This window comes from Condylura cristata, unplaced genomic scaffold, assembly GCF_000260355.1.
Source record: "Condylura cristata isolate star-nosed mole 26May11 unplaced genomic scaffold, ConCri1.0 scaffold00004, whole genome shotgun sequence".
In the NCBI taxonomy this organism is placed as follows: domain Eukaryota; kingdom Metazoa; phylum Chordata; class Mammalia; order Eulipotyphla; family Talpidae; genus Condylura; species Condylura cristata.
Window position 1 is genome coordinate 42,733,743 of NW_004567105.1, and position 24,368 is coordinate 42,758,110.

Sequence of the window (24,368 nt, forward strand, 5' to 3'; positions counted from 1 at the left end):
TGTTTCTTCTGGGTGGGGCCAGGGTGAACCCTGGGCCTGTCATCTTGCTGAGAGACCCAGTAGTGGCAGTTGAGGACATCCAAGGGTGCTTGTGATGAATGGGGTGATGTCTTCCCCGGGCCCTTGAGGGGTATGTGTGTGAGCTGATCTTTGGGGAGCTTTGTCCCGCCAAGAGCTACCCTGGAACCTTCTCCTGTGTCCTCCAGTGCCCCCCTCCTTGCATGGTCTCTGCGCCTCCTCTCTGTCACTGTGTCTTGAACTGGCCTTACTCTGGGGGGAGGTAGGCACGTGTCCCCCATCTGATCCTGGACTTGACAAGTTAAGTTTGAGGCCAAGGCACAGAAATGGAGGTGGGTGCTCCCCCTTAGCCCAGGATTCTTGCTGGAAAAAAAAAAAAAGATGGAGTCGGGTGAGTTGGCCTCTACCTCCTATCAAGTGTGGGGGGAGCAGACTGCACCTCCATCTTGATCGAGATACGCCCTGAAGTAGTTCTGTGGCGGGTTTGCTCTTAGCCAAGGTGGGGAGGTGGTCCAGAATAGGGGGTGCCATCCTAGGGGATTTTGAAGAAACCAGTGTGTTGTAGGGGGGAGGGTCACTGCTGGCAGCCAGGCTGAGGGCACCTCCCTCCTCTCTGGCCATCTTGACCCAACTCTTTGGGGAACCAAGTGCCCTTAATGCCTTTCCGGAAAGGGAGAGGAGCAAGGGGGAACATCTGATCTGCAAATCAGGTCAAGCCCCCAGCGCATTTGCGACTACTGGAGGTGCCCACTTTGGGATTTCTGGGTTTGCTCTAGGCAGGCCAGGACATGTGTGTCACGTGGTCCTGGCCTGCTCTGTGGACTCCACTCTGCCGCCAGAGGACAGGTCCCGTGGGGCTGGCAACTTCATCCCTCCTAAGAATGTCAAATCATAACACTTCAGGTTTACAAGTGCTGTTAACAAGCGTTGATGGGTGGTGTTTACATTTCTAGGTTGCCCCAAAGCAGCCGTCTGGTCTCAGCGGGCCTGCCTGTTAGGAGGCTGCCTGGCCAGGGGACTGAGGGCTCTTGAGGGCCCCCTGGCGGTCAGGGAGAAGAAGTCTGCCAAACCTGCACCTGGTGGGACAGGTTAGGATGGGAGGGCCTAGGGGACAGAGCCCCCCTGGGACAGCAGCCCTTTGGCACTGCCAAGGGGCAGACATCCTTCTAGCTTGAGTGAGGACGCTGGTCCCCAAGACAGGGAGGCGTGCTCAGGGCCTTTCCCACCTGTGAGCCCTGGACAGGTGGGAGGTTAGAGCAGGTGCCCTCCACCCTGTGTTTGGGTGGCCGCTCTGGAGCCAGTGGGACTTGGTGACAATTCCTGCACTGCTGAGCAGTGGGGCTTCTAGTCATTCGTCCTCCTAACAGCCCCCACAGCGGACAGACCCTCTGCCAATGGGGCCGCGGCTGACCTTTCAGGATGTAGCCCCTGAGCTCACCTGTCCTGCAGGCGAGGGGCTGAGCCCATACTGTGAGAGCCAGCTTCCATCTGCAAAGCTTGGACTCCTGTTCCTGCCCCTGGGGGCGGGGGCAGCTGCGGAGTGTGGCCCCAGGGCCCAGGACTCTAGGGTGCACAGTGACACATCGGGGTCCTGGGGCATGTCAGCTGTGGCCCGGGCTCACCACATGCCTAGGCTCAGACCTGTGCCCCCCTATCTGCAAACCGCTGTTGTCTTTATTTTGTCTGCCTCCCCGCTGTGATGCCCCCCTGGGGTAAACCACACGCCCTGGGACGGGTCACCTTCCTGCAGCCTGAGAACCTGCTCCTTGCCAGCAAGTGCAAAGGGGCAGCAGTGAAGCTGGCAGATTTCGGCCTGGCTATTGAAGTGCAGGGGGACCAGCAGGCATGGTTCGGTAAGTGCCTGTTGTCTGGGCGCGGGGATAGGGCGGGGTGCCTGCAGGCCTGGAGCCCCTCACATGCCTCTCGTTCTCACCAGGGTTTGCTGGAACGCCGGGCTACCTGTCCCCAGAGGTCCTCCGCAAGGAGGCATACGGCAAGCCAGTGGACATCTGGGCCTGCGGTGAGGCCCGCGTGCAGGCGCAGGGGAGGCGCATCTGCACCTCCGCCCGCACCACACCCCTCCCAGCCCCGTTGGAATTGCCAGAGTCCCTGTGTGGAAGCTCCCTGCGCGGGCGGGCGCCCGCCCTGCTCTCAGCAGACATCTTGCCAGAGGAGTAGTGGGCGCACGGACAGCCACACAGGATGCGTGGGTGCCCCGCAGGGCTGACTCTGAGCCAGCGGAATAGTGGATGAGGCTGGCCTTGGGCCTCCCTTGTGAAGTAGGGGGGAAGGGGGCCGAGGCTAGGGGATGCTGTGCCTTTCTGCCATCACAAGACTTTCCCATCAGTGACACTGGCTGACTTTGGCTGTAGGGGGTGGAGATCCAGCGCCCTCTTGGGACTTGTTGACTGTGGGCAGGGGTCCCCAACTTAGCTGAGGCTAACGAACTTGTTGAGGGTCCCATAGCCAGAGCCAGGCCTTTTCCCTCTCCCCCACCCCAGCCTGGAATGTAGGTGTATTTTGGGCCCCATGAGGTGCAGAAGCCGACTGGGCACAGGGAAGGGAGGCTGCGGGCGGGGGGGGCGGCATTGTGAGGCCCCTTTCTTGGGCTGTCCCCAGGGGTGATCCTCTATATCCTGCTTGTGGGCTACCCACCCTTCTGGGATGAGGACCAGCACAAGCTGTATCAGCAGATCAAGGCCGGAGCCTATGACGTGAGTGTCCTCCTGGTGCCTCCCCGCGATCTGGGAGGCAGGGAACTGGGGACACCCCCTGCCCAAACTGGGACCTCACTTCCCAGAGTTGTGGCGGAGGTGAAACCCCCAAGATCTCTGGCTTCTGCCTGGGTGGGGCGGGGGGGACTTCAGTCCCTACATGTGTTGCTCCCTTTCCAGTTCCCATCCCCTGAGTGGGACACAGTCACTCCCGAAGCCAAAAACCTCATCAACCAGATGCTGACCATCAACCCTGCCAAGCGCATCACTGCGCACGAGGCCCTGAAGCACCCTTGGGTCTGCGTAAGTGGCCCCAGCCTCAGACCACCCAGCTAACAGGGTGATCCTGGGTCCTCCCCTACACCCCAGAGACCCTGGTCTCCTGAGTGCTGTATGGCGGTGTCTGGGACACATGATAGGTCTGGCGGGTTTCGCTCCTGGGGAGGACAGGAGTGCACGGGTGGAGGAGGCCCACTTCTGTTATGAGGAGACGGTCTAAAGGCGGTTGGAGGGGGGAAAGACGGGCAGGAGGGCAGACAGTTCAGGACAGGAAGAGATAGGCTAAGGGCAAGTGGTGGGGCCTGGCAGGACAGGTGGGGAAACAGAATGGGGACAGGTGTGGTGCAGACAGGACTTAGACAGGCTGGCAGGGGCATGGGCTGGTGGGAGTATGGAGGGGTGCAGATACTGAGGCACAGGAGGTCAGGAGGTGCTGACGGGATACAGATGGGGCTGGGTCAAGGCAATAGGGATAGGTGGGCAGGGGTGGGTGGGGCACAAGTGGACAGGGCATATGGTGACCGGTGGCTCTTGGCACGAGGACCCTGGGGGCATTTGCTGCTCTGAATCTTTTCCTGGCCCCCGACCTTCAAGCCCCCCTTAGGGACAAAACTTCTACCTCCGGGTCCCGGAGCAGTACCTGACTACCACTCTCTCCATAGCAACGCTCCACTGTGGCCTCAATGATGCACAGACAAGAGACAGTGGAGTGCCTGAAGAAGTTCAATGCGCGGAGGAAGCTTAAGGTGAGGCACTGGCCCCCAGCACTGGCCCCACAGGGTCCACATGCTGCCCTGCCCTTCCCCCTCGAGGACCCCATGGGGTGGGGGGTGGCTGCAAGGGTCCAGCAGGCCCAGTGTGGGGAGGCGTGGGAGTCCCAGCCCAGGGCAGGTGCTCGCCAGCAGTGACCCAGACCAGGGGTGTCAGGTGGGCTCAGTCCCACCGTGGCCGTGACGCCTGCGGTGCCCTGGCCCAGCCCCTTCCCAGCCAAACATGCCACCCTGCAAGCCCTTCAAGGGCCACCTGCGAAGTGTTCCCAAGACTGCACACCTGTCTCTCTCGGGCGAAAGGCGCCCTCTGGTGGTCACATGGTCCTTGGCGTGAGGGGAGGGGAAGGTTCTGACCCAGGGCAGACTTGGTGGGGTGAGCAGGGCAGACTTGGTGGGGTGAGCAGCCAAATGTGGTTGTGTGGATGATCAGGGAGGTGACCCCGGATGGGAGCCTGCTGGAGACTGGTGCCAGGCCCGTTCTCCCAAAGGGATGCTCTGGAGCACCCAGACCAGAGCTGGGCAGGAGTGGGTGGTTGCCCTCACTGGTCTCCCTGAAGCACCTGTGCAGAGCAGCCCGCCTTCCTGCCCTGGACTGAGAACACACACAGTGTGTTGTGAGGGCGAGGAGGGGTCGGGGGTGAGGCAGAGCACAGAGGAACTGCAGTGACTGGTGGATTCTTGGGGCCTTGAAGTTCTTTAGAAGCCATGGGCCCAAAGTTCGGGGCTCAGGGCAAGCGGCTGCTTTAATTCTGAGCACAGGTGGTTTGTCTTGGTGCAACTGGTGAGTTGCAGAGCTCTGGCCTCTCTGCCAGGTGCCCACAGGCTGAGGCCGGGGGGACTCCTCCTCTGGCTGGCCAGACAGTCCTCGCCTGAGTCGTGTGTCTCTCCCCAGGGCGCGATCCTCACCACCATGCTGGCCACGAGAAACTTCTCAGGTGAGAGACACCTTCTCGGGAAGAGCAGGCCTGTGCAGGAAGGCTCGAGAATAACCCACTGCCCACCCCTTTCTCTCTGCCGGCCCCTCTCCATCCCTGCCAGCCTCGTCCAGCCTTCCGCCCCCTGCCCCAGACCTTCAGCTATGGAGAAGGTCTGGTCTCCCTACGCGGCCCCTACTCGGACAGCAGGGTCCCCCATCCCGGCACACGGCCCTGTCCCTGCGTGTTGGGTTTCCATGTCTGCTCCTGATGGCCCGGTGTCTGTGCTACCTGCTGTCTGGGCCGAGGCTCTGTGTGTCTGTCCAGCCGTCGGTTGGCACCTGTGTGGCCTTGTTATTCTGAATCCTCTGAACACCTGTTTTGTGTGGGGCTGGGGTGAAAAAGCATCTGGGGCCTCTGCTGGGCTCTGGACACGTGGTGGCCTCCTGCGCCCGGTCACGGACGGTGGCAGGGCTGAGGGAGTGCGCTACTCAACAGAGAGGTGGGGAAGCGAGGTTGCTGGGGATCTGTCAGCGGCCCGAGGCCACGGGTCCCGGCAGGCCCACTGGGACGGTGTTGCCCAAGTGGGGCCAGCTGGCCTTTCGCTGTCCTACGTGAGGTGTCCTTGTCTGTCACCTGTGGCACGGGTGCGGGAGCGTCTGTGTCCATCCTCTCGTGTTCGTTTGCACCCTGGCACCCCACCCCATCCTGTTACTTTTGCTGTGATACTGTGCTGCCGGGAACGGGGGGCATACTGTCACACCAATACTAATAGGACATGTCCTGTCCCATGCCCAGCCGGGCACTGAGAAGCCCCCGCTGGGGTTTTCTAAGGAGAAAGGAGGCAAATGCTTTTCAAATGTCAATCAGTCTCCATCTTGTTTCACTCTCCTGTGAAAGGGATTCTGGAACCATCCGCCACCTAAACTTTGACTCTAATCTTCTTCTGCTTCCTTTGTCTCTTTTCTTCCCCTACCTTGCCCACCCCTCGTCTGTGTCCACCTCCCCTCCCCTCGTCTCTAACCTGGTGCTAACAGTGGGCAGACAGACCACCGCTCCGGCCACAATGTCCACCGCGGCCTCCGGCACCACCATGGGGCTGGTGGAACAAGGTAGATGCTCTTGACCAGTGTCCGCCTGTCGGCATCAGCTCCTCTCACTGTGCACAGCCGCCCCAAGGCCCTGGGAGCCCTGGCTCCCGCAGTGGACATGACCCACAGGGCCTGTAACCAAGGGCAGGGAGACAGCGCCCTATCCCAGGGCCTCATCCCCACCTGTTCAAGGAGGGGCAGGCTATGAGACCCCAAGCCCTGCTGAACCCCACATGCATTTGAATGAGACCCCGCAGTCCTGGCTGAGTCTTGCGGTCTGAAGACCCTTCTGCTCAGGGCCTCTGCTCTCAGAGGCCCCCTCCCTGCTTGTCTGTCCCAACCCCTGGCCATGCAGTGTGGCCTTGACCACCTGCACAAAGCCTCTGGTGGTCTGAGTCTTGAGTGAGGTCTACAGGGAGAAGAGCAGGGAGGCAGGACCACCCTGCCCCGTGAGAGCCACCACCACTCCTGCCTGGGCTGCACCCATCCCAGACTTGCAGGGAGCTGGGGGTCTGAGCACCACACCTGTGTCTAAACCCAAGAGCTCCCAGGGTAGGGGGCTTTGGCCAACCTGACAACAGCTTTGGAGGCCTCTTCTTGGTTCTTCCTATGAGGCAGCCCTCACCTTGGCCCAAGTCTCTGAAGGGAAACATCAGTTTTGCTAACCTCCCGTGGCTGTGAGGTGAATTGCTGGCAGACCAGGCCAGCTCCATCCACCTAACTGTGATGTGGCCAGAACGGACACCTCTGTGGATCCTCTGTACAGCCCAGCCGGGCTGGTAGGAGTTTAGGCTGGCAAAACTGGCCACAGTGGAGGGCCGACCTGGAGCTGTGCAGCCCTGCACGGCCTGCTGGGGCCCCAGTGTGGGCCCGAGCCCCTCCCTGACCCAAGCCCTTTCTCCCCAGTGAGCCCACCACGCTCCTGCCCCATGACCCCACAGGGTGCACAGCCCTGTCTGTCTAACCAGAGGACACTGACCTCCCGGGGTAGCTCCTCCTGCAGAGCTCAGGGCCTGGCCGGCCCCGGGGAGGCAGGACTGTACCCTTGTGACCCTGGTGGGCACGGCTAGCAGGCCCTGGAGGGTTGTTCTGACAGCCTCGTTTTCTGGGTCTTTCTGAAGCACTTGAGGGGAAGGGTGCAGGGGGTTAGAAAAAAACCAAGATAGGGGCTCCTGGCAAAGTCCTGCTGCCCAGGGACGGTGAGTGAGGTGGGTGCCTCAGCCACTCTCTGCCCAGGACTCCAGCCTGCAATGCCCGCCTGCCTGCAAGTGGATGTGAGGCAACAGTGCATGAGACACGTGCATGTGCAGCTCCAGCCTGGGCTCTGAGGGCTGCTCTGTCCCGGGGGGAGGTCAGTGCATGTGGACAGAGCCCAGCATGGCTGTCCCCAAGTGACCAGCTAGGGGTGAGGCAAAAGCTGTGGCCTGTGAGTGAGGGACCTACTCTGCTAGGTCAGTCCACCTCGGCCAGCCTCGCCAGTCCCAGCAGACACGGCTTGTGGGGGGTTTGGTTCTGTGGTCAGCACGTCTTCGTGGTGACGTAGCCCACCCCCCCACCCTCCCCCGCCCCTTGACCCTCAGAGGACCAGGGTGGCTTTGTAGAGAAGTTTCCACTCATCTGAATACTCTAGTCCGGTCCCACTGGGCCTTTGCTGAGAGGAGACCAAAAGCTGTTGGGGTGAGCTGTGGCGCCTGTCCTGGAGACCCTGGGAGCGGGGCAGAGGGTCTCTGCTTATCTCTTGGGGTCTGGGACACCTTGGCTCCTGCTGTATAATAAGTGCGTTTGACTTGAGGCAACACACAGGAGCTGCTGTCTGCTTTTCCCCACTACTGTAGATGAGATTCAGCAAGATTCTGAAATGATCTGGGACAGATGTAAATTTACAGGAAATGTGGTGTCCAGGAGCAGCACTCAGGATGGACAAAGTATGGGCGTCCGCGCTGCACCCGACGTGTGCAGGGGCTAGTTGAAAGAGGCTTCGAAGAAGAGGAATTTGGGAATTGATTAAAAAGACAGATGTCTGCTGGGGACATCCGAGAGCTAGGCCACATTGGTGACTGTCAGTCCCCAGAGGGGCAATTTGTTAAGGAGCATCTGACGCCTTTGGGAGTAGGTTTGATAGAGTCCGGGGCCGACACGGGACCCTCTTAAGACTTAGATGGCCGCGGGTCTCTGTTGGCCTCTGGCTGGGTCTTGGCAGTCTTTCCTGCCTCAAGTTACTGACTCGTCTGTCTGTTCACTGGTTCTAACTCAAGCCAGCTGCTGGCCAAGGTTGCATGGTCTTGCCTGTCTTAAATGAGGGGTGGGGTTGACTTGCATAGCTGCAGTTCTGTGTGCCTTCAAGACAGGCCGGAAGCCACATCCCTCCAGGCCTTGGGAGAGATGTGTCCTGTGGCTGGCTGGTCAACATGGTCGGAGACCCTAGGCTCTATGACCTCAGCACACCCCCCACATCAGGGGATCTGGGAACCTCTCTGTGCCGCCAGAAATGGGGAAGGGAGGAAAGGCCAGGCCAGTGGGGAAGTGGGACCATGCTGGTCAGGAGCCAGGCTGCTGACCAGCAGGCCCAAGCCCCCATGTGTCAGGCCTAGCCTATCCCTCCCTGTGAGTCACGGGAAGGCAGATTGTGGCTGCCATCGGGGGAAATTCCCACAGTTTCTTCTGTGGGAAGTGGACATGGCCCTGAGAAGGTGGCGTTTCAAGCCCTGGATGCCAAGGAGCAGGCGGCTCTGGGGTGGCAGGGTGTCATCCTGAGCCTATCCTGAGTCTGTCCAGGGGTGGGGAGTGTGGGCCAGGGGCTCAGGCCTTGGGAGGATGAAATGCAGAAGTACCTGGGGGACAGGAGTGGTGATCTGTGGCCCCTTCACTTGCTGGAATCCCAAGACACTTCTGGCGGAGTGAGGCCCCCTGGACGAACAGGCGGGCCAGGAGGCAGGCCTGGTGTAACTCTGCTCCTGGGATCCTGGGAGGGAAACTTGAGAGAACTGTGTGGGAAGGAGGGAGGCCAGGGAGAGAAACCACGCCCACCGCTGCTGTCCACGCATTGCCCCGGGGTCCACTGCCCCAGTGCAGCGCCCACTGTCGGCAGTCTGAGCCCAGCAGGGTGGTTGATGATGGGCACCTGCATGGGCATGAAGGAGTCAGCAGGCCTGCTCGCTGCACCTTAGGCCTCCGCTGGTGAGCTCAGAAACGAAATGGGAACCCTCACTGGTGGTTCTCAAACTGAAGCAGCATCAAGGTCCCCCAGAGGGCTTGCTGGATGGATCCTGAGCGCGCCCTGGTGTCTGCCTCAGGAGGTTTGGGGTGGGCCCAGGGATGCTGGCGCTGTTGGGGAGCCCTCTTTTAGACACACCACACCCCTCTGGGCCTCAGTGTGCCCATCTGTCTGATGTGTCCACCCCAAGTTACCAGATCCCTCTGGCGTAAATTGTTCGCTGCCCAGGCCTGCTGGGGGTTGGCCTGGTTCTTCCAAGCAGGCAGCCCCCACTTCAGGGCCTGACCAGCTCATGCTCTGGAGCTGGTGGGGGTGGGCGTGCCACCTTTCTTTCCCAGCTGTGAGCCCCCTCTGGCATCTGTCCCTGGCTGCTTCTCTAACCTGCTGCACTGCAGCCATCCTGGGCACTGCTTGGCTCTGTGAGTGGGCAAGCGGGACTGTGAGTCTTGGGCCCTTTGTCTACCTGAAACGACACAAATCTTGTTTTCTCTTTTTCTCCTTCCTCCCTCCCTTTCCTCCCCTACTCACCTTTCCTTTTCTGTAAGGTAAGCTGACTTTTTTTTTTTTTTTTTTTTTTTTTTGGTAGTTCTGTGATTAAAATGAGTGGAGGGGCAGAAGGCTTTGTGGGAGGTGATGGGTCAGGGCTGGCTGGCCAGGAAGGCCATCGTGCTGGCTCTGAGTGGGAGGGCAAGGCTGGGGCCCAACCCTGTTGTGTTGGGGGGAAGGTGGGAGAGGGACTGAGGCGGGGGCAGGGGACAGTGTTTGGCATGAAACAGGCTGGCTGGGCTTGTGTGTCTAGGGGTGAGGGAGCCCACAATAGAGATGGCTCTCTGACCTTGGTTTTTGGTAATCCTGTTCACCCCACCAGAGCCCAGGCTCCTTGAGCGGTGGGCTGAGAGGCCATTTGGCTGCCCCCTCCAGTGCTCTGAGCCAAGAGAGCCATGGGCTGGGGTCTGACTGGGGGGTCCTGCCTGCTGGGGGTAGGGCTGGGGGGCCAGGAGGCAGCAGGTTTCTAGAGTTGGGACAGGCCCTTCCTTGTCGGGGGGCCAACTGCCTTCCTTCCACCCTCTGCGGGAGGATATGTGGAATTATATGGGGATGCCCACGATTCCAAGCTCCCGCTGGAGGGGGGGCAGGGTCAAGGGATCTGTGCTCTGTCTTATTCGGAACAGAGCCTGCATGCCATCCAGAAGCCAAGGACCCCAGGTGGAGGAGAAGTCTGGTGTCTGGCCCTGGATGGCCATGGAGGACAGCCAGGGGCAGGGAAAATGGGGCCTTGGGCTGCCTTGCTCAAATCTGCTTTGAGCACCCCTGCTCCTGGATCTTGGGGCCCAACAGTCTTGGGGAAAGAGCAGGTTACAGTCCCAGCACCTTGCAGGCCCCTGGGGCCCCGCCTAGGAGGGTGGGCTGCCGTGAGCCTGGGCCCTCACTCATGACGCCTGTTTCTTCCCAACACAGCAGCCAAGAGTTTACTCAACAAGAAAGCAGACGGAGTCAAGGTGAGGCTCGGCTGGGCCCTGGGGGCCTGGGGGCCCAGAGCCTGAAGCTTTGCCCTCACCCCTGAGGCTCCAGCTGGGCCCCCTCCCCCCCATACCATGCAGGCCAGAGGAAGGACTGTGGCCCCATTCCTCCCCTGATGGCTCCTCTTCCTTTCTCCACAGCCCCAGACGAATAGCACCAAAAACAGTGCAGCTGCCACCAGCCCCAAGGGGACGCTTCCTCCTGCCGCCCTGGTACTGAGCCCCTCAGCTCCCTGCTCCACGGCCTTCCCGCAGCCCAGCTCTGTGGTGGCCTCCCATCAGGAGGCCTGGGGTAAAGGTGGGGTCTGGTCCCCACCCTGTGTCTGAGGAAGATACTTGGCCCATCTAGCCCCACAGCCCCTCGGGAATGGGGTGGGGACTGCTCTGCCCCCCTTCAGTCTGGTGTAAGTCTATGCCAAGGAGTCCCTTTTGGGGAGCAGCGACAGGCCCAGCTTCCTGTCTATGCTGATCTGTAGCCAGTAGGCAGAGGCCTTCCGGGGGCCAGAGGGCCAAGACTCAGAACCCAAGGTAGCCGCACTCAGCTCCTCCGGTCTGCACAGGAGTACACAGCACCTGGGCTAGCCAATTCTGCAGAGGGGTGGGCTGGGGGAGTTCAGATGGGCAGTGGACACTCCACTGCGCCCTTCCTGGATGTCCCAGTGGTGTGCCGTCAGGGAGATGGAGGCGCTTTGCTACTTGCCCTCACCAAGGTTGGTCACACTTCTGAAGGCTTTGTCTTCCCCAGGAAGAATGGGGAGGCCTGATATTAGCATCAGAGCCCATTCAGAGATCTGGAGGGAGGCGGAGACCCCTCGGTGGCTTCCCTGATGATGGCCGAATAGTCATCTTTGGGTCTAGGCCAGCAGCAGCCAAGGCAGTCTCTCAATCAGAGCCCCTGTTCTGCAGGCCCAAGATGGGTATGGGGTTGCCGGGGTAGGAGCATGGGCCGGTGGGACCGACCTCTGTGGGAGGGGGCCGAGGCACTCTGCTGGGGGGTGGGGGGGTGGACATGAGCTTAGGGCCTGCCAGCTCTGGCCCTTGTCTGGGTGGTATCTAGCGGGTTCTGTCCCGGGGAGTCTCATGGCTGGTGGCAGGTAGCTGTGACCTTCCAGGAGGTTTGATCTCCCTGCCAAGGGTGCTGTGTTGGCACCCGAAGATAGGGCTGGCTGGTGCACAGTGTCTTCACTTGCTAGAAACACACGTGGTGACCCCATGGGTTCCAGGAGCCAGCCCCAGAGTCACAGGAAGGCTATGTGCCAAATGGCATTCCAGGAGTGGGGGCAACCTCGGCCCAGGAGGGAAGAGCTGGTGGGCATGGCAGGAGGGTGGCCTGGGGGCCTCGTAGCCAGCCCCGTCTCCGACCCTGTCCATCTCATGTGCCACCCCACCCCATGGCATCTTCAAACCTGTGCCCCACCATGCCAGGGCAGAAGGTCTGGGCAGCAGAGGTCGGAGACAGTGCCCATACGCGGTGCCCACACACATGCAGCTTCTCACTACCGCCTCAGCTCACCTGCTCCATTCCCCTCCAGCACCCGCACCAACCAGCTGGGCAAATGCGCTGTTCATTCAAGCTGGCCCCCCAGGCTCCTCTCCCAGCCTGCTCCACCTCTGGTCATTTCTCCCTCCATCGCGCTCTGCTGCCTCTTTCCTCTCTCCCAGGCTCCTCCTCTCGGACCTTTCTCTCCTCTCATCTCACATTCCCTCTCTCTCCCTCCTCTGTGCTTCCTTCCTCTGTAGGAGCCTCAAACCACCGTCATCCATAACCCGGTGGATGGAGTCAAGGTACGGTGGCGCTCCTCACCCTCAGGGGAGCAGCCCCAGGCCCCCCGCGACGGTCTGGGGCACTGGCCCCAGGAGAAGCATTTGCGCCAGGCGTGGCGGGGGCTGGTGTGTGGTGACCCACTCCAAGGCCCGGGCGCTGTCCTGGGAGGCAGCTGTACCGAGTGGACCTTTTCCCCGGGAAAGGGGTCCACTTCTCATGATCCCTCCTGGCTGCCCACTGTCCTCTCCATCCTGCACTGGCTTGCAAAGCCAGGAGTGTGGGGTCCACTTCAGAGGTCCCAGGGGAGGGGCTGACGTGGGCTGCCCAGTGTGCCCCCCTGTGCTGGGGGGAGGGGAGCAGCACAGACCCTTTGACCTTGTCCGTTGCCACGGCGCCCGGCCCCAGCTTCCTGCTGAGTGATCTCTCCCCTGCCCTTCTCTCTGCTCTGGCATCCCATCCCATTGGCATCTTCACCCTCGGGCCAGGGAAGGGGCTGGCTCTCCGGGGTGGTGGGAGGGGTGAGCCAGCGGCCGAGCTGTGTTTCTAGGACCAGTGCCACCCCGCCTGCACCCAGGCCTGCAGCAGACCCCGCCTGGGCCTGGTCCCCTTACTGTGGGCCAGGACCAGGAGGATCACAGGATGCCTCTCGGTGGTTGGCTTAGACCTAGGGAGCTAGGAAGGGCCTGGGCAACTTCCCGGGGGCAGGTGTTCCTTGGGCCCTCTGTCTGGAGTGAGAGTCTTGTTTTCCCTAGGAGGGGCCACTCAACAACAGGGGGTGCCTGTGGTGTGTCGCCTCATCCTGCCATCTAAAGACTTCCCATTTTTGGCCCAGGGCCCAGAGCAGTGTTTCCAGTCAGGGGCCCCGAAGGGGTACCTAGAGATCCTGAGAAAAGTGTTCCTTCTGCAGTAAGCAGATACCCTGAGAACTCAGTGACAGGAGGGTTGTCCCTGGCTGCTTATCTGAAGGGCAGCAAGCCACTGACAGGGAGAGAGCTAGACAACGGGGGGCTGCTTCCACCTCCCTGCAGGCCACCTGTGAGGTGAGACTGGGGTTGGCTGGACAGTCCAGGTCTGGGGCGGGGGGGTAGGAGGGAGAGAGGTGTGGGTGGCACCTTGCTCTGCCTAGGGCCAGACTGAAGTTCCTGGGACTCTACTGGAAGCTTCTAACTCTGCCAAAACGCACAGGCTGGGGGTGCCTTGACTCTTCAGCAGGCGCCTTGGAGTCTCAAAAGGCCTGTTTTCCTCGTGAAAGAGTTGTCTGAAAACAAGGAGTCTTTCCAATAGGCATGTCTAATGTGAGAACTCCGGGCCCTGGACTGTTGGGGTCATAGAGGTGGAACCCTTGGGGGATGAGCCATCCCAGGGGACAGTGTGAAGAAGCTTCAGCATTGTCTGTGGGGTGCTGGGGCTGGGGACGGTGGTTCCTGAGAGCGTCTCCACTGAGGGCGCCCCTGCTCTCCAGGCCTGGGTGGGCCGGGGGCAGAGACCACATTCTGACCTCTGCCTCCCCCTGTCTCTCCAGGAGTCTTCTGACAGCACCCACACCACCATAGAGGATGAAGACACAAAAGGTACCCACAGGGCCGCTGTGGTGGGCCATCAGTGGACGGGGTCCCAGTCCAGGAGCTGGGGCTGGAGAGGCCGGAGTTGGCTGCGTGGGTATCTGCTGGTGCTGACCCTGCTCAGAGACACAGCGGTCACAGCCCCGCTGACCTGGGAACTGGCCTGCTCTGTGTCTGTGTGGGCACAGCCCTTGAAATGGGCACGGTGTCCCAGCAGGTCAGCCGGGGGTCCCGACAACAAGCAGGCAAGGAAGTGAGGCGCTCCGGTGAGGGGCTGCTTCTCCTCACCTGGGACCCCACTCCCTCTGGGGCCCAGGTACCCGGTTCCCAGGAGGGAATGAGTTCGTGGCTGAATCTGTCGTTTCTTCTCTTCAAGTTGTTTAAATGTGTGGCCCTGCCTGCCTGGCAGTTATTGGTGGGCAGGGAGGAGGAGGGGTGCCCCCCAGGCTCCAGCTCACTGTGGGGCAGTGGGGGTTGCAGAGAATCGTGTTGGGTCCTCGTTCAGGCCTCAGGGCTCCTCTTCCTCTGCTGAGCAAGGCCAGTGGTTTTGCCTGGGTGCCAGGAAGGCCCTGGCGTGTTCTGCATGGCACACTTGCCTGGGTTCAACCCTTGTTCCACCCTCGGCTCTCCAGGCCTGGCATCTGGCGACTCACTCCACCCTGCCCAGGCCGGCTGCCCCCACTGGGACCATGTCACCGCCACCATACACTGGCATAAATAAGCCTGGAGCACCCTTGGGTTTGCCCCAGTTGCCTGCGGCCAGCCTCTCCTCAGTCAAAAATTCACCTACTTTTTTCCGTTGCTGACGGCAACTCTGTCCTGAATGTCCCCCATGCCCCCCGGTGGAGTTGAGCACAGGGTTATGGTTTCTGGATGTGGGGAGAACTTTCCCGTCCTTTCCCCTGACTCCAGCAAGTCCCCAGCCGTGGGCATGGAGGCTGTCCAGACCTAGCAGTTTGGTGCTGTTCGGGGAAGTGAGATGGCCCAGGCCTGCAGGAAGGGGGTTGGAGGGCTGTCCTGGTCTGCCTCTTCAGACTCTGACCCCTTGCCTGACCGGGTCAGAAGGGGTGGGAAGATATCTGAGCAGCCTTGGAGGGTAGGTCAGGCCTCCAGTACCAAGGGGCAGGGCCTCGGCCTCTGTCTCAGCTGTGTCGTCCATCTGAGGCAGAGTGGCCTAGACAGGTGCCACGTGCCCCAGTGGCTGCTCTGAGTCTAGCCCCGAATAGTCATGTGCCTCCTCCATATGCCCGCTGTGACAGCACAGCTCTGGGCACCACAAGGGTGACGCTAGCCCCAGACCCCCTGGACACCGTGTGGCCGACAGGTGACTGCGAGTTGTGCCATGGATCTGGGGTTGTCCTTCTCCTGCCCCTTCTCTCCCACCTGCCCCAGCTCCCAGGGTCACTGCCATCCTGAGCTCTATGAGGAAGGACTCGGGAGCCTCGGGAGCTGAGGGCCCCCACCCTGCCTGTTTCTGGGTCCCATTAACCCTCTGCCCACTTAACATATGTAATGAGGCTGCTGCTGCTGCTCAGTCTCTGAGGGGAGTTTCCAGAGCCAAGGGCCGGCCAAGCTTGGGCTCCAGATGACTCCCACACAGTCCCCCTTTGAGTGGCCTCTGCCCTGAGGCCTCCTCTGGCCTGGGGGGCCTCCTCTGGCCTGGGGGGCCTCCCTCGCCTACCTTCCTGCTCAGGCAGCAGATTCAAGTGTCACCTCGCCTCAGGGCAGGGGAGAGCTCTGCTTCCTCTCCCCTGCCCTCTCCCTGTTGCCTCCTGGTCTGTCTCCCTTTCACGTCTGTCTGTTCACCCAGCCCCCAGGATCTCTGACATCCTGAGTTCTGTGAGGAGGGGCTCGGGGACCCCAGAAGCCGAGGGCCCCCTGCCCACCTCATGTAAGTAGAGCCTCTCGGGCCTGCTGCCTCGGCTGCAAGGGCTCCTGCGAATGGCCGGCACTGAGTGACTCCCTGTGCCCTGCCGTGCATGGCCTCAGCTGCACCCCAGGCTGGGCTGCCCCAGGCCTGGCTCACCACCAGAGCCTGATTGGGTTCTGGGGGCACATGCCCTAGCTCCGCAGAGCAGCTTCTGGGTGCTCCCTCAGGAGCCCAGCGCCCCCACAGCTCACTCCATTCCACTCCAGGTGAGAGGCTCCTGGGCTCTTCTGAGGCCACCTGCCCTCCCTCAGACTACCTGCTCAGGCCTTTCCAGACTCACAGCGGGCGCCTGGAGTCCCACTTCCTGGGCACCCCTCTCAGTCAGCGAGCTGAGTAAGGTGCCAGAACCCCAGCCAGCACCCTTCTTTTTCTTCTTTCACTCACGCTTTCTCCCACCTCTTGAGCGCTCACCAAGGACTGGTCACGTGCGGGCTGCTTCCTCTCTCCTCTGGTGGCCTCTGCCCACAGCAGCTTCCCATCCCAGCTCATACCTGGATGGGTGGGTGCATCTGCCTGAACACTCCTGGAGCCTGCCCCTCATTCCCTCTCGTCCCACTCTGTCCCCATGTCCTCCTCTGTCCCCCTCACCCTCTTGTTTTCCGTCTCCCCACATCCCTGCTTCCCAGCCGGCTTGGTTCATCGGCCCACAGGGCTTCTCTCCTGTGTCTCCTTCCTCCCCCTCGTGTTCACCTCTGTCTGTTCACCCCAGCCCCCAGGATCTCTGACATCCTGAGCATGGTGAGGAGGGGCTCAGGGACCCCAGAAGCTGAGGGCCCCATGCCCTGCCTGTCTCCGACTCTCCCAGGCCCCTTGCCCACCCCGAGTAAGTAGCACCTTGAGTGGGCCTGGCTGTTCCTGGGAGCTCACAGGGGTGCTGAGACCCTCCAGCGGTGGTGTGCTGCCCCCCTCTCTGAGAAGGGCTCGGTTTATGGGGAAGGGTCGAGAGGCGGGGGAGGGGAGTGCAGAGAATTCCACATGAGGAATTTCAGAAGAGAAATTGTGGTTAAAGCTGCGAGTGTGAATGCCGCTTTGTAGGAAGTGAACCTGAAAGCCGGTTTGGGGTAAGGCTGAGCCTCACACTCTTGTGGTCTGGCGTTTCTCCTACAGCAGAAATGTGGTACATGGAAACTGAAAGACTCAGCGATGGTGATGGTCGTGGTCGTGACAGTCATGGTCATGATGGTTGTGGTCATGGTGGGCTGGCCAGGGTCGTGGCTGGGGTCATACCCTGGAAGGGTGGGTCTCTTGGGCCATGATGCTCAGGGTGGGGCAGTTCGAAGCAGAGAGGAGTTTCTGATTCTGAGAAGTCCGCAATTGGTGTTGGGGGCCACTGCCTCCAAGGGGCCGGGCAGTGGGGTTGTGGCCTGGGGCTGGGCTGCCTGGGGCCAGCTCTCCAGACTGGGAGGAGCCACCTGCTCCAACCATCTGCCAACTGCCTGCCAGTATCACTTACAGGGGTGGATGACACCCTGGGCTGCAGCCTCCAAGCCCTCTGGGGAGATGCTCTCAGAGAAGCAGCTGCTGGGCTGGGGCATGGCAGGGGAGTGGCTAGGTGAGTGCTCAGTTGGGAAGGACACTGATCCCCCCCAAAGCCAGGCTGGGGAAGAGGGGGGATCCAAGTTACTGGGGAGAGGGAGAGGCTGGAGTCTGAAGCCTTCAGGCCAAAAGCACTCTGAATCTACCCCCGAAGCCAGGAGGGCAAGGGGTAGCCTCTGGGGAAGCAAAGGGTGCAGCAAGAGTTGTGTGCTTGGCCCCAGGGGTTGGGGCCACCGTCCCTTGCCCCCCCCCCTCCCCAGGCTTGTTCGAGGGGATTTAGAGATGAGTCATGGAGGAGAGACACCATCACTTGCTGGTGGTGGAGGTGGATGTGATGTTATGGTGGGCTGTGGTGGGTGGGCAGTGAGCCTGTGGGAGGAGGTGTTGGAGGCCCCCCCCATTTATGCAGCATCTTATCGGAGCAAATGCCTCGAGTTTCCTACGTCTCATAACCCCAGAGGAGGACCTTGAGGCTTGGCAGCATGGAGGGTGCAGCCCCCTGCAGTGGGGCCCTCACCCAGAGTCGCCCATGGCCCTCAGGGTCTGCACGGCCGAGCGGTGGGGCCTGAGGACAGAGCCGGCGGTGGGTGCTGATGGCCCTAGTGGGCACAGCGCAGACCTCCTCAGGGGTCTGTTTGACAGGGGATGTGGGCAGAACTGAGCAGAGGAGCCGTGGGGGTCTGGAGCTGGCAGGTGTGTTCAGGACGTGTGGACAAGGCCGCAGAGGAGCAGCGGGATAGCCCCAGAAGGCGTGCGTGTGGTGCCGGGTGGCGTGTGCGCGGCCGCTCTGAGCAGACTCGGTACATTTGGAGGTTGAGGGCAGAGTGACAGCCCCCACCGGGCTCCCTCAGGGAGCGGGGCCTGGTTCCTGGATGCACCCTCTTTCCCCACCCCAAGGCCTCAGCATCCAACTTTAGCGTTGGGGTGCTGAGGTGAAGGAATGGGGTGCGGTCAGCCCAGAGAAGGGACCTCTGAATGTGCAGGGCTGATACTAGCTTGCAGTGGGTCTGGGAGGGGGAGTGCCAGCACCGGCTGCCCCTCCCCTTCAACACCAGGGCCAGGGTCCACCTCTCCAGCTCCGAGTCCCATCCCTGGGGTGGGTCATGAGGCCCCTGCTTTTCCTGGGAGTGTTCCTGCCAGCTGTCTTGATGTGTAATGGAGTCCGCGCCCAGGGGCCCACGCCCTAGCCGGTGGTCGCCATGTTCAGGGATTACACACCCCCCAGGCCGATCCTGTGTAACTGCCTGTTTGTTGGGGGCTCTTGAGGCCCCAACAGCTGTCAAGGGATGGGGCTTGAGGCCCTCCTGCACCCTTTGCTAGCAGCTGGGCTTCTTGCATACTAACTTGTCCCGAGACAACTGGAGGGGGATGGGGACTCTGATGCACCCCTGGGACCCCTCCAGAGCCAGGCCCTCATTCACCCAGCTCTGTCCCTGGAGTCATTTCTCGAGGGAGGCAGCCTGCTCTCAGCTGACATGCTTCACCACCCAGGGCATTCCTGGAGCTGCACTAGGGACCGCACGACTACACGGCATGCCCCTCAGCAGGCAGGTGGCCGCTGGCCCTCACCCCTCTGACCAGGCTCTGCAGCCTCAGCTTCCTCTACATACTGGGCACCAAACTTCAGGCTTTGTGGTTGGTGCTGTGGTGGAGGCTTTTCTGTGACTACCTTTACTTTTTCCTCACACTGAATTTCATTTCAAATTCCAGTCCATTTATGAACCCTCAATATTATTTCATTACGTGAAAGCTTGGCTTCACTTACCATAGTGTGTAAGGTGACTATAAAATCAAAGTGTGCTCAAAACAACAGCTCTTCCTGCTTCTCTGCTCTTGCCAGTGGAGAGTGCACTTGGGGTGCGGAGATTAACAAGTGTTGGGCTGTGGGAGACGTGCTCCTCCCCTTGACAATATTAGCAAGGTGGCCAGGAGGTGGTAGCAGGAGGAGAAAGGTGGGGAGGGCCGCCCCAGATGGGAACCTGGCCAGGGGAGGCTTGCTGTGGTAGGGCAGGTGGGGCCTGGCATGGGGGGCAGAGGATGGGCAGGGAAAGACCTGAGTTGCAGTTGGGAGGGAGGTGAATGAGGGCCCAGAGAGGAGAGGGCCGAGAAGAACTGGGAGACACCCCGGCAGAGGGTGAGAGGTGGGTGGGTTGCCCGAAGTCTCCAAGAGGAGGAGCTTTGCTACTGGGGTGGTTTGCTGTCGCTGGTGAGCCCAGCAGGGGCAGGCCCTGCCCGAGGGGCAGGGGAGAGGGACAGCATAGCAGGAGTTCGCACAGAGCTCTGGGGGAGGTGTGCGCAGAGCCAAAGTGGAGGTGGCCGCGGGGCACTGGAACGGGCAGCCTACCCTCCTGGGGGCGGCTTCCAGGCCAACCAGGCAGGTGGACCTGGATTCTGCAGACAACCCTAAGCTGTGACGTGGTGCAGGCACAGAGTTCAGCAGGAAATGGAAATAGAACTGTAGCAGAGGAACAGCTGGGCCAGAGAAAGGTCGTTGTCAAGGTAGGGAAGGCTACAAGTGCTTACAAGCACACACGCACACACACGCACGCACACACGCACGCACACACATGCACGCACTCACACTCATGCACACAGTGCCCACACTCCCGGGTGACACAAGCACAGCCTTGCACATGGGCACCCAGCCACTCAGGGGTCATTAAGCGCCTCCTGAAGTCACTGCACAGCGCCCTGGCAGCACCTTGCACGCCCCACTTGCACCTGGGGGTGCCTGAGCTCACACAGAGCACAGCCTCTTCTGCCATGGACGGGCCACCTCTCAGGGAAAGTGAGCAGCTCAGCAGCTGGAGGTCAAGCAGGCAGCCCCCTCGGGGCAGTGAGCACAGGCTTCGGAATGCTAAGTGCAGGCCTTTTGAGGCTGGCAATCCTTGCTCTGGGGATTTAGTTCCTGGTGGCAGCACTGGCAGGTGGAGACTGGAGATCCACAGATGTCTCCTTGAGCGAGGATGCCCACCCATGGGTGGGGGGGCAGCTGGCAGTGAGGGAGTGCCTGGTGCAGGAAATGTTGCAGCTGGTGTGGCCACTGGGAGGGACCTTGCATGTCTCGGGGCTGTTTGGCCACAAGCAGGTATTGTTTTGTTTTTTTTTTTTCTTTTTTTAAAGATTTATTTATTTGTGTATACAGAACTGGGGTACAGGCCAGAGGCTCAGGGGCAGTGAGAGGCTTCACCAGAGACAGAGTGGGGAGCAGAACAGGCAGATTGATGAAGTACACTGCTGAGGGGAGCAGCGGGCGGGTCAGGAGAGGTCTGCCACGCCATGTGGCCACCTCCTGGGCAGGCGGGAATCGAACTCACGCGGAAGCGGCTTTAGCTTTTCAGTGCTGTGCTTTAACCCGCTGCGCCACCAGGGAGGGCCAAGCAGGTATTGTTTTAAGAATGCCCATGATGGTTGTGTGTGAGTGTGCGCATTCAAGGATGAATATACCTGCAAGGAAGTGGTAAGAACCTGACTCAGGGCAGCACTTCCCTCACGAGCGAGTGAACAACACATTCACTGTATCTGTAAGGTTTTCTTTAGAAAAAGCCTGAGAAAAGTCATTCAAATTTGAGGGTTATATTATTCTGAGTTTTCTGGATGTGTAAAGTATTTTGCATGAAAATAAATTGTAGCTAAAGAGACAAGGGGATCGCTAGTTTAATACCCAGGGCTTTGGCCTGTCTAGGAACAGAGCCCCTGGGGCAGCTTGGAGAAGGCGGCTCCACCCAGATGCCGGGATAGGGATGGGGGGTGCTGGAGGGCAACATTGGACAGGGATGGGGGGTGCTGGAGGGCAACATTGGACAGGGATGGGGGGTGCTGGAGGGCAACATTGGTCGAGGATCTGGAGGTGACACCTGCTGGCATTCTTGGGCCTCCTGGGAGAAGAGGGGTGAGACAGGTGGACTGCACTTGCCTGTACCCCTGCAGCCCTGTCCCCCAGGGCAAGAGAGTTTGTAGCCAGCCCCACCCTGCCTTGGAGTCCCTTCCAGAGCTGTGGATGCAGGAGGACTAAGGGAGCCCATTCCAGGTGGGCACGGAGCCAGGAAGCTTGGGAATGTGGCCTGGAGGACTCGGGGGGAGTTGGGCAGTGGGCACCCTGGACTGCTGGTGCCAGGTTATGGCAGATTTTGTGTTCCCTTCTGGTGTTTTCCAGACATTTTGTATCATTTGAAGATGTTTTATTTAAGGCAACTAAGAGAAACGCTTGGACTGGGAAATGTGGGCGTGGCTGGGGCTGCACTGTCTTCCTGGGAGAGGAGTGGTGGGTAGGGGCCCAGGCTGCTGCAGACCTCTCCACTCACTTCACCTCACTCCCTTGCCGTGGGCCTCTGGGGCTGGTCCATGGGTCACTGGGTGGCTGTGTCTCCCTGCAGCGAGGAAGCAGGAGATCATCAAGATCACGGAGCAGCTCATCGAGGCTGTCAACAACGGCGACTTTGAGGCTTATGCGTGAGTAGAGCACCTGGGCCCCTCTCTTGGGGGCCCTAGGTGGGCTGTGTGGGGTACCCTCATTTGCTGTGGCTTTCCCTGGCGTGAGAGGGGAGGATGGGAGGGATGGAACACAAGGGGGTGAGGGGTGGGTTCACAGAAATGTGCCCTCTCCAATGGGTCTGGCCCCCAGGAAAATCTGCGACCCAGGCCTGACCTCCTTTGAACCTGAAGCTCTGGGCAACCTGGTCGAAGGGATGGACTTCCACAGATTCTACTTTGAGAACTGTGAGTGAGGGAGCCAGCACCTGAGAGCCCCACCACCCCTCAGTCAGGGGCCAGGGAAGGCCTGTCCCCTTCGTGCCCAGGATGGGCCAGCCCCAGCTGCCACCTCTAATGGCAGACCCCAGGTCACGCTGGCCCTGCGACCTCCTGGAAGGGCTGTAGGGCACCCCCTTTCCAAAGGGGATTGGGAAGGGGTGGTATGCTTGGGGGTGGTGGCTGGCGGAGGGATCAGGCTGGCGGGGGCTCCCTGGTGGTCAGCCCCACCTGCCCGCCGGCAGTGCTCGCCAAGAACAGCAAACCCATCCACACGACCATCCTGAACCCGCACGTGCATGTCATCGGCGAGGACGCCGCGTGTATCGCCTACATCCGCCTCACGCAGTACATCGATGGGCAAGGCCGTCCCCGCACCAGCCAGTCTGAGGAGACCCGCGTGTGGCACCGCCGTGAGGGCAAGTGGCAGAACGTGCACTTCCACTGCTCGGGTGCGCCCGTGGCCCCGCTGCAGTGAAGGTGAGCACCCCGGGGGGGAGGCCGGTGGGCGGCGGCACGGTGAGGTAGCCCTCCGCTGAGCAGGCCTGAGGCCCCACCTTGCAGATGACACCCCCGGGTGGGCAGGACAGGGGCTGCTTGGAAGCTGACTGCTTGCCCCCACCCACCTCTTTTCAGAGCTGCGCTGGTTTCACGGGACAGACTCAGTGTTTGGAGCCCAGCTGCCCTCGGGGCGCGGCCTGCCTGTCGCATGTTTGTGTCTGCCTCGTTCCTCCCCTGGTGCCTGTGTCTGCAGAAAACCAAGACCAGATGTGATTTCTTTTTAAAAACAAGATGACAGTGACAACCACAAAAAAAAAAAAAAAAAAAAAATTTTGATGTGGATGAAATGGAAAAAACTAAAGGAAAAAGCTGTAAAAATCACTGGCATTTGTGGGGCTTCAAACCGACCGGCTGCTCCCCACCCAAGCTCCATGTGTGTTCGTCTGCTCCTGGCCTCCGGGGACCAGCTGGGGCAGTGAACTTGCCCAGGGATCTGTTGCCGTTGAATGGCGCCCACCCCCGGCGTCTGCATCCTCCCTGCCATGCATGGCTCGCTGTCAGGAGTGTCAGGTGTTGTCTGGGAAGGAAGCTGTGGGGTGCCTGCGCGTGACTGTCCCTCCTGCTTCCCTTCCCTTCCTCCCCGTGAAGGAGGGGTGTCGGTTCCCTTCCGTGCCCGGTGTCCCCAGGCTCCCGCAGGCCCAGGGCTCCAGTTCTGGTCCTTCCAGAGTCCGGGAGGTGTAAAGGGGGGCATGCCTTAGTTCCAGACGTGGTGCCTGGAAGCAGATGCACCAAGAGGACGCAGTTAGCCACTGCCCTGGGGAAAGGACATCCCTCGGGCTGGCCTCCCTTCTGTTTGGAGAGCTTCTCCCCTTTTGCCCGCCCTCCCCCTCCTGTGTGCCCACAGAGGGGTGCGGGCCTGGAGTCTCTAGGGCTCTCTTGGAAGTACAGGGGTCAAACGGCAGGTGGTGCCTGTGGGGCTGGGGCCGGGTAACACCGGGAGCCAGGCTAGTGTGGCCGAAGTGGCAGTGATTTGGAGTCTGGGCCTGTAGCGGAAGGGTGGGGAGCACCCAGGTTTACTGCAGGGGAGGACTATGCGGGCCGAGAGGGCAGAGCAGGTCTGATCCAGCTAAGCCTTGTGGAGGCTGCAGGGACCAGCGGTGGGGGAGGTGGGCTGGGTCACCCTGGGGACCCCTTGTGCTGGTGGGAGCTGTAGCGAGGCTGCTGTGGGAGGGGTCAGATGGCCGCAGAGCAAGCCCTGGGCAGTTGGCCAGGGGGAGGGTGGGGCTGAAACTGGCCTGTTGGGTTATAGTGGAGGGGTGTGGTTAGGGACCATGACCTCAGAGGTTCAGGGCCCTCCCGCCCCAATACCTGCTCCCAATAGTTCACGCTATTTCAACACATTGTTTTCTTTATCTTGCCCCACAAATCAAACCAAGGGAGGGGCATGGAGTGGGGACAGGACACAGGATGCTGATCTCCAACGGGACTGTCCATCGACAGACACAGAGTGGACACTCTCCTGCCCACCACCAGCTGTGCTCAGTACAGCTGTCCCCACCCATGGACACAGGGTAAACATCCGACAGGGCTCACCATGGACAGCGTGGGGCCTGGCCACCCTCACCTCCTGGGGCTTCTTCCCCCCCTCCTACCCACCTGTCATTTCCAAGGACCTGCCTGTCTGGGATAATTTGGGGAATTTTTCTGGGGGATAGTTCTTTTGCATGACCTCTCCTGAGCAAGCCACACCCGCTCTTCTAGCTAGATGTCTGCGGTGTGGCTGTGGTGGCGGCCCGCCCTGCAGA

The 24,368-nt window shown here is 60.8% G+C and overlaps 1 protein-coding gene across 1 annotated transcript in view; it reads left to right on the forward strand.

Annotated features, from left to right (window-relative positions):
* CAMK2B (calcium/calmodulin-dependent protein kinase II beta) overlaps positions 1 to 22,893 on the forward strand; it is a 92,777-nt gene extending 69,884 nt beyond the window's left edge. Inside the window, exons 7-23 of the mRNA XM_012735159.1 lie at positions 1,769 to 1,871; positions 1,955 to 2,038; positions 2,638 to 2,732; positions 2,913 to 3,035; positions 3,674 to 3,757; positions 4,674 to 4,716; positions 5,733 to 5,807; positions 10,462 to 10,499; positions 10,662 to 10,733; positions 12,261 to 12,305; positions 13,808 to 13,856; positions 15,658 to 15,738; positions 16,487 to 16,600; positions 21,690 to 21,765; positions 21,938 to 22,032; positions 22,308 to 22,542; positions 22,699 to 22,893. Coding sequence (XP_012590613.1) covers positions 1,769 to 1,871; positions 1,955 to 2,038; positions 2,638 to 2,732; positions 2,913 to 3,035; positions 3,674 to 3,757; positions 4,674 to 4,716; positions 5,733 to 5,807; positions 10,462 to 10,499; positions 10,662 to 10,733; positions 12,261 to 12,305; positions 13,808 to 13,856; positions 15,658 to 15,738; positions 16,487 to 16,600; positions 21,690 to 21,765; positions 21,938 to 22,032; positions 22,308 to 22,540 — 1,410 coding nt within the window. The 3' untranslated portion in view covers positions 22,541 to 22,542; positions 22,699 to 22,893. The remainder of the gene's footprint in view (positions 1 to 1,768; positions 1,872 to 1,954; positions 2,039 to 2,637; positions 2,733 to 2,912; positions 3,036 to 3,673; positions 3,758 to 4,673; positions 4,717 to 5,732; positions 5,808 to 10,461; positions 10,500 to 10,661; positions 10,734 to 12,260; positions 12,306 to 13,807; positions 13,857 to 15,657; positions 15,739 to 16,486; positions 16,601 to 21,689; positions 21,766 to 21,937; positions 22,033 to 22,307; positions 22,543 to 22,698) is intronic.
* The last annotated feature ends 1,475 nt before the right edge of the window (positions 22,894 to 24,368 follow it).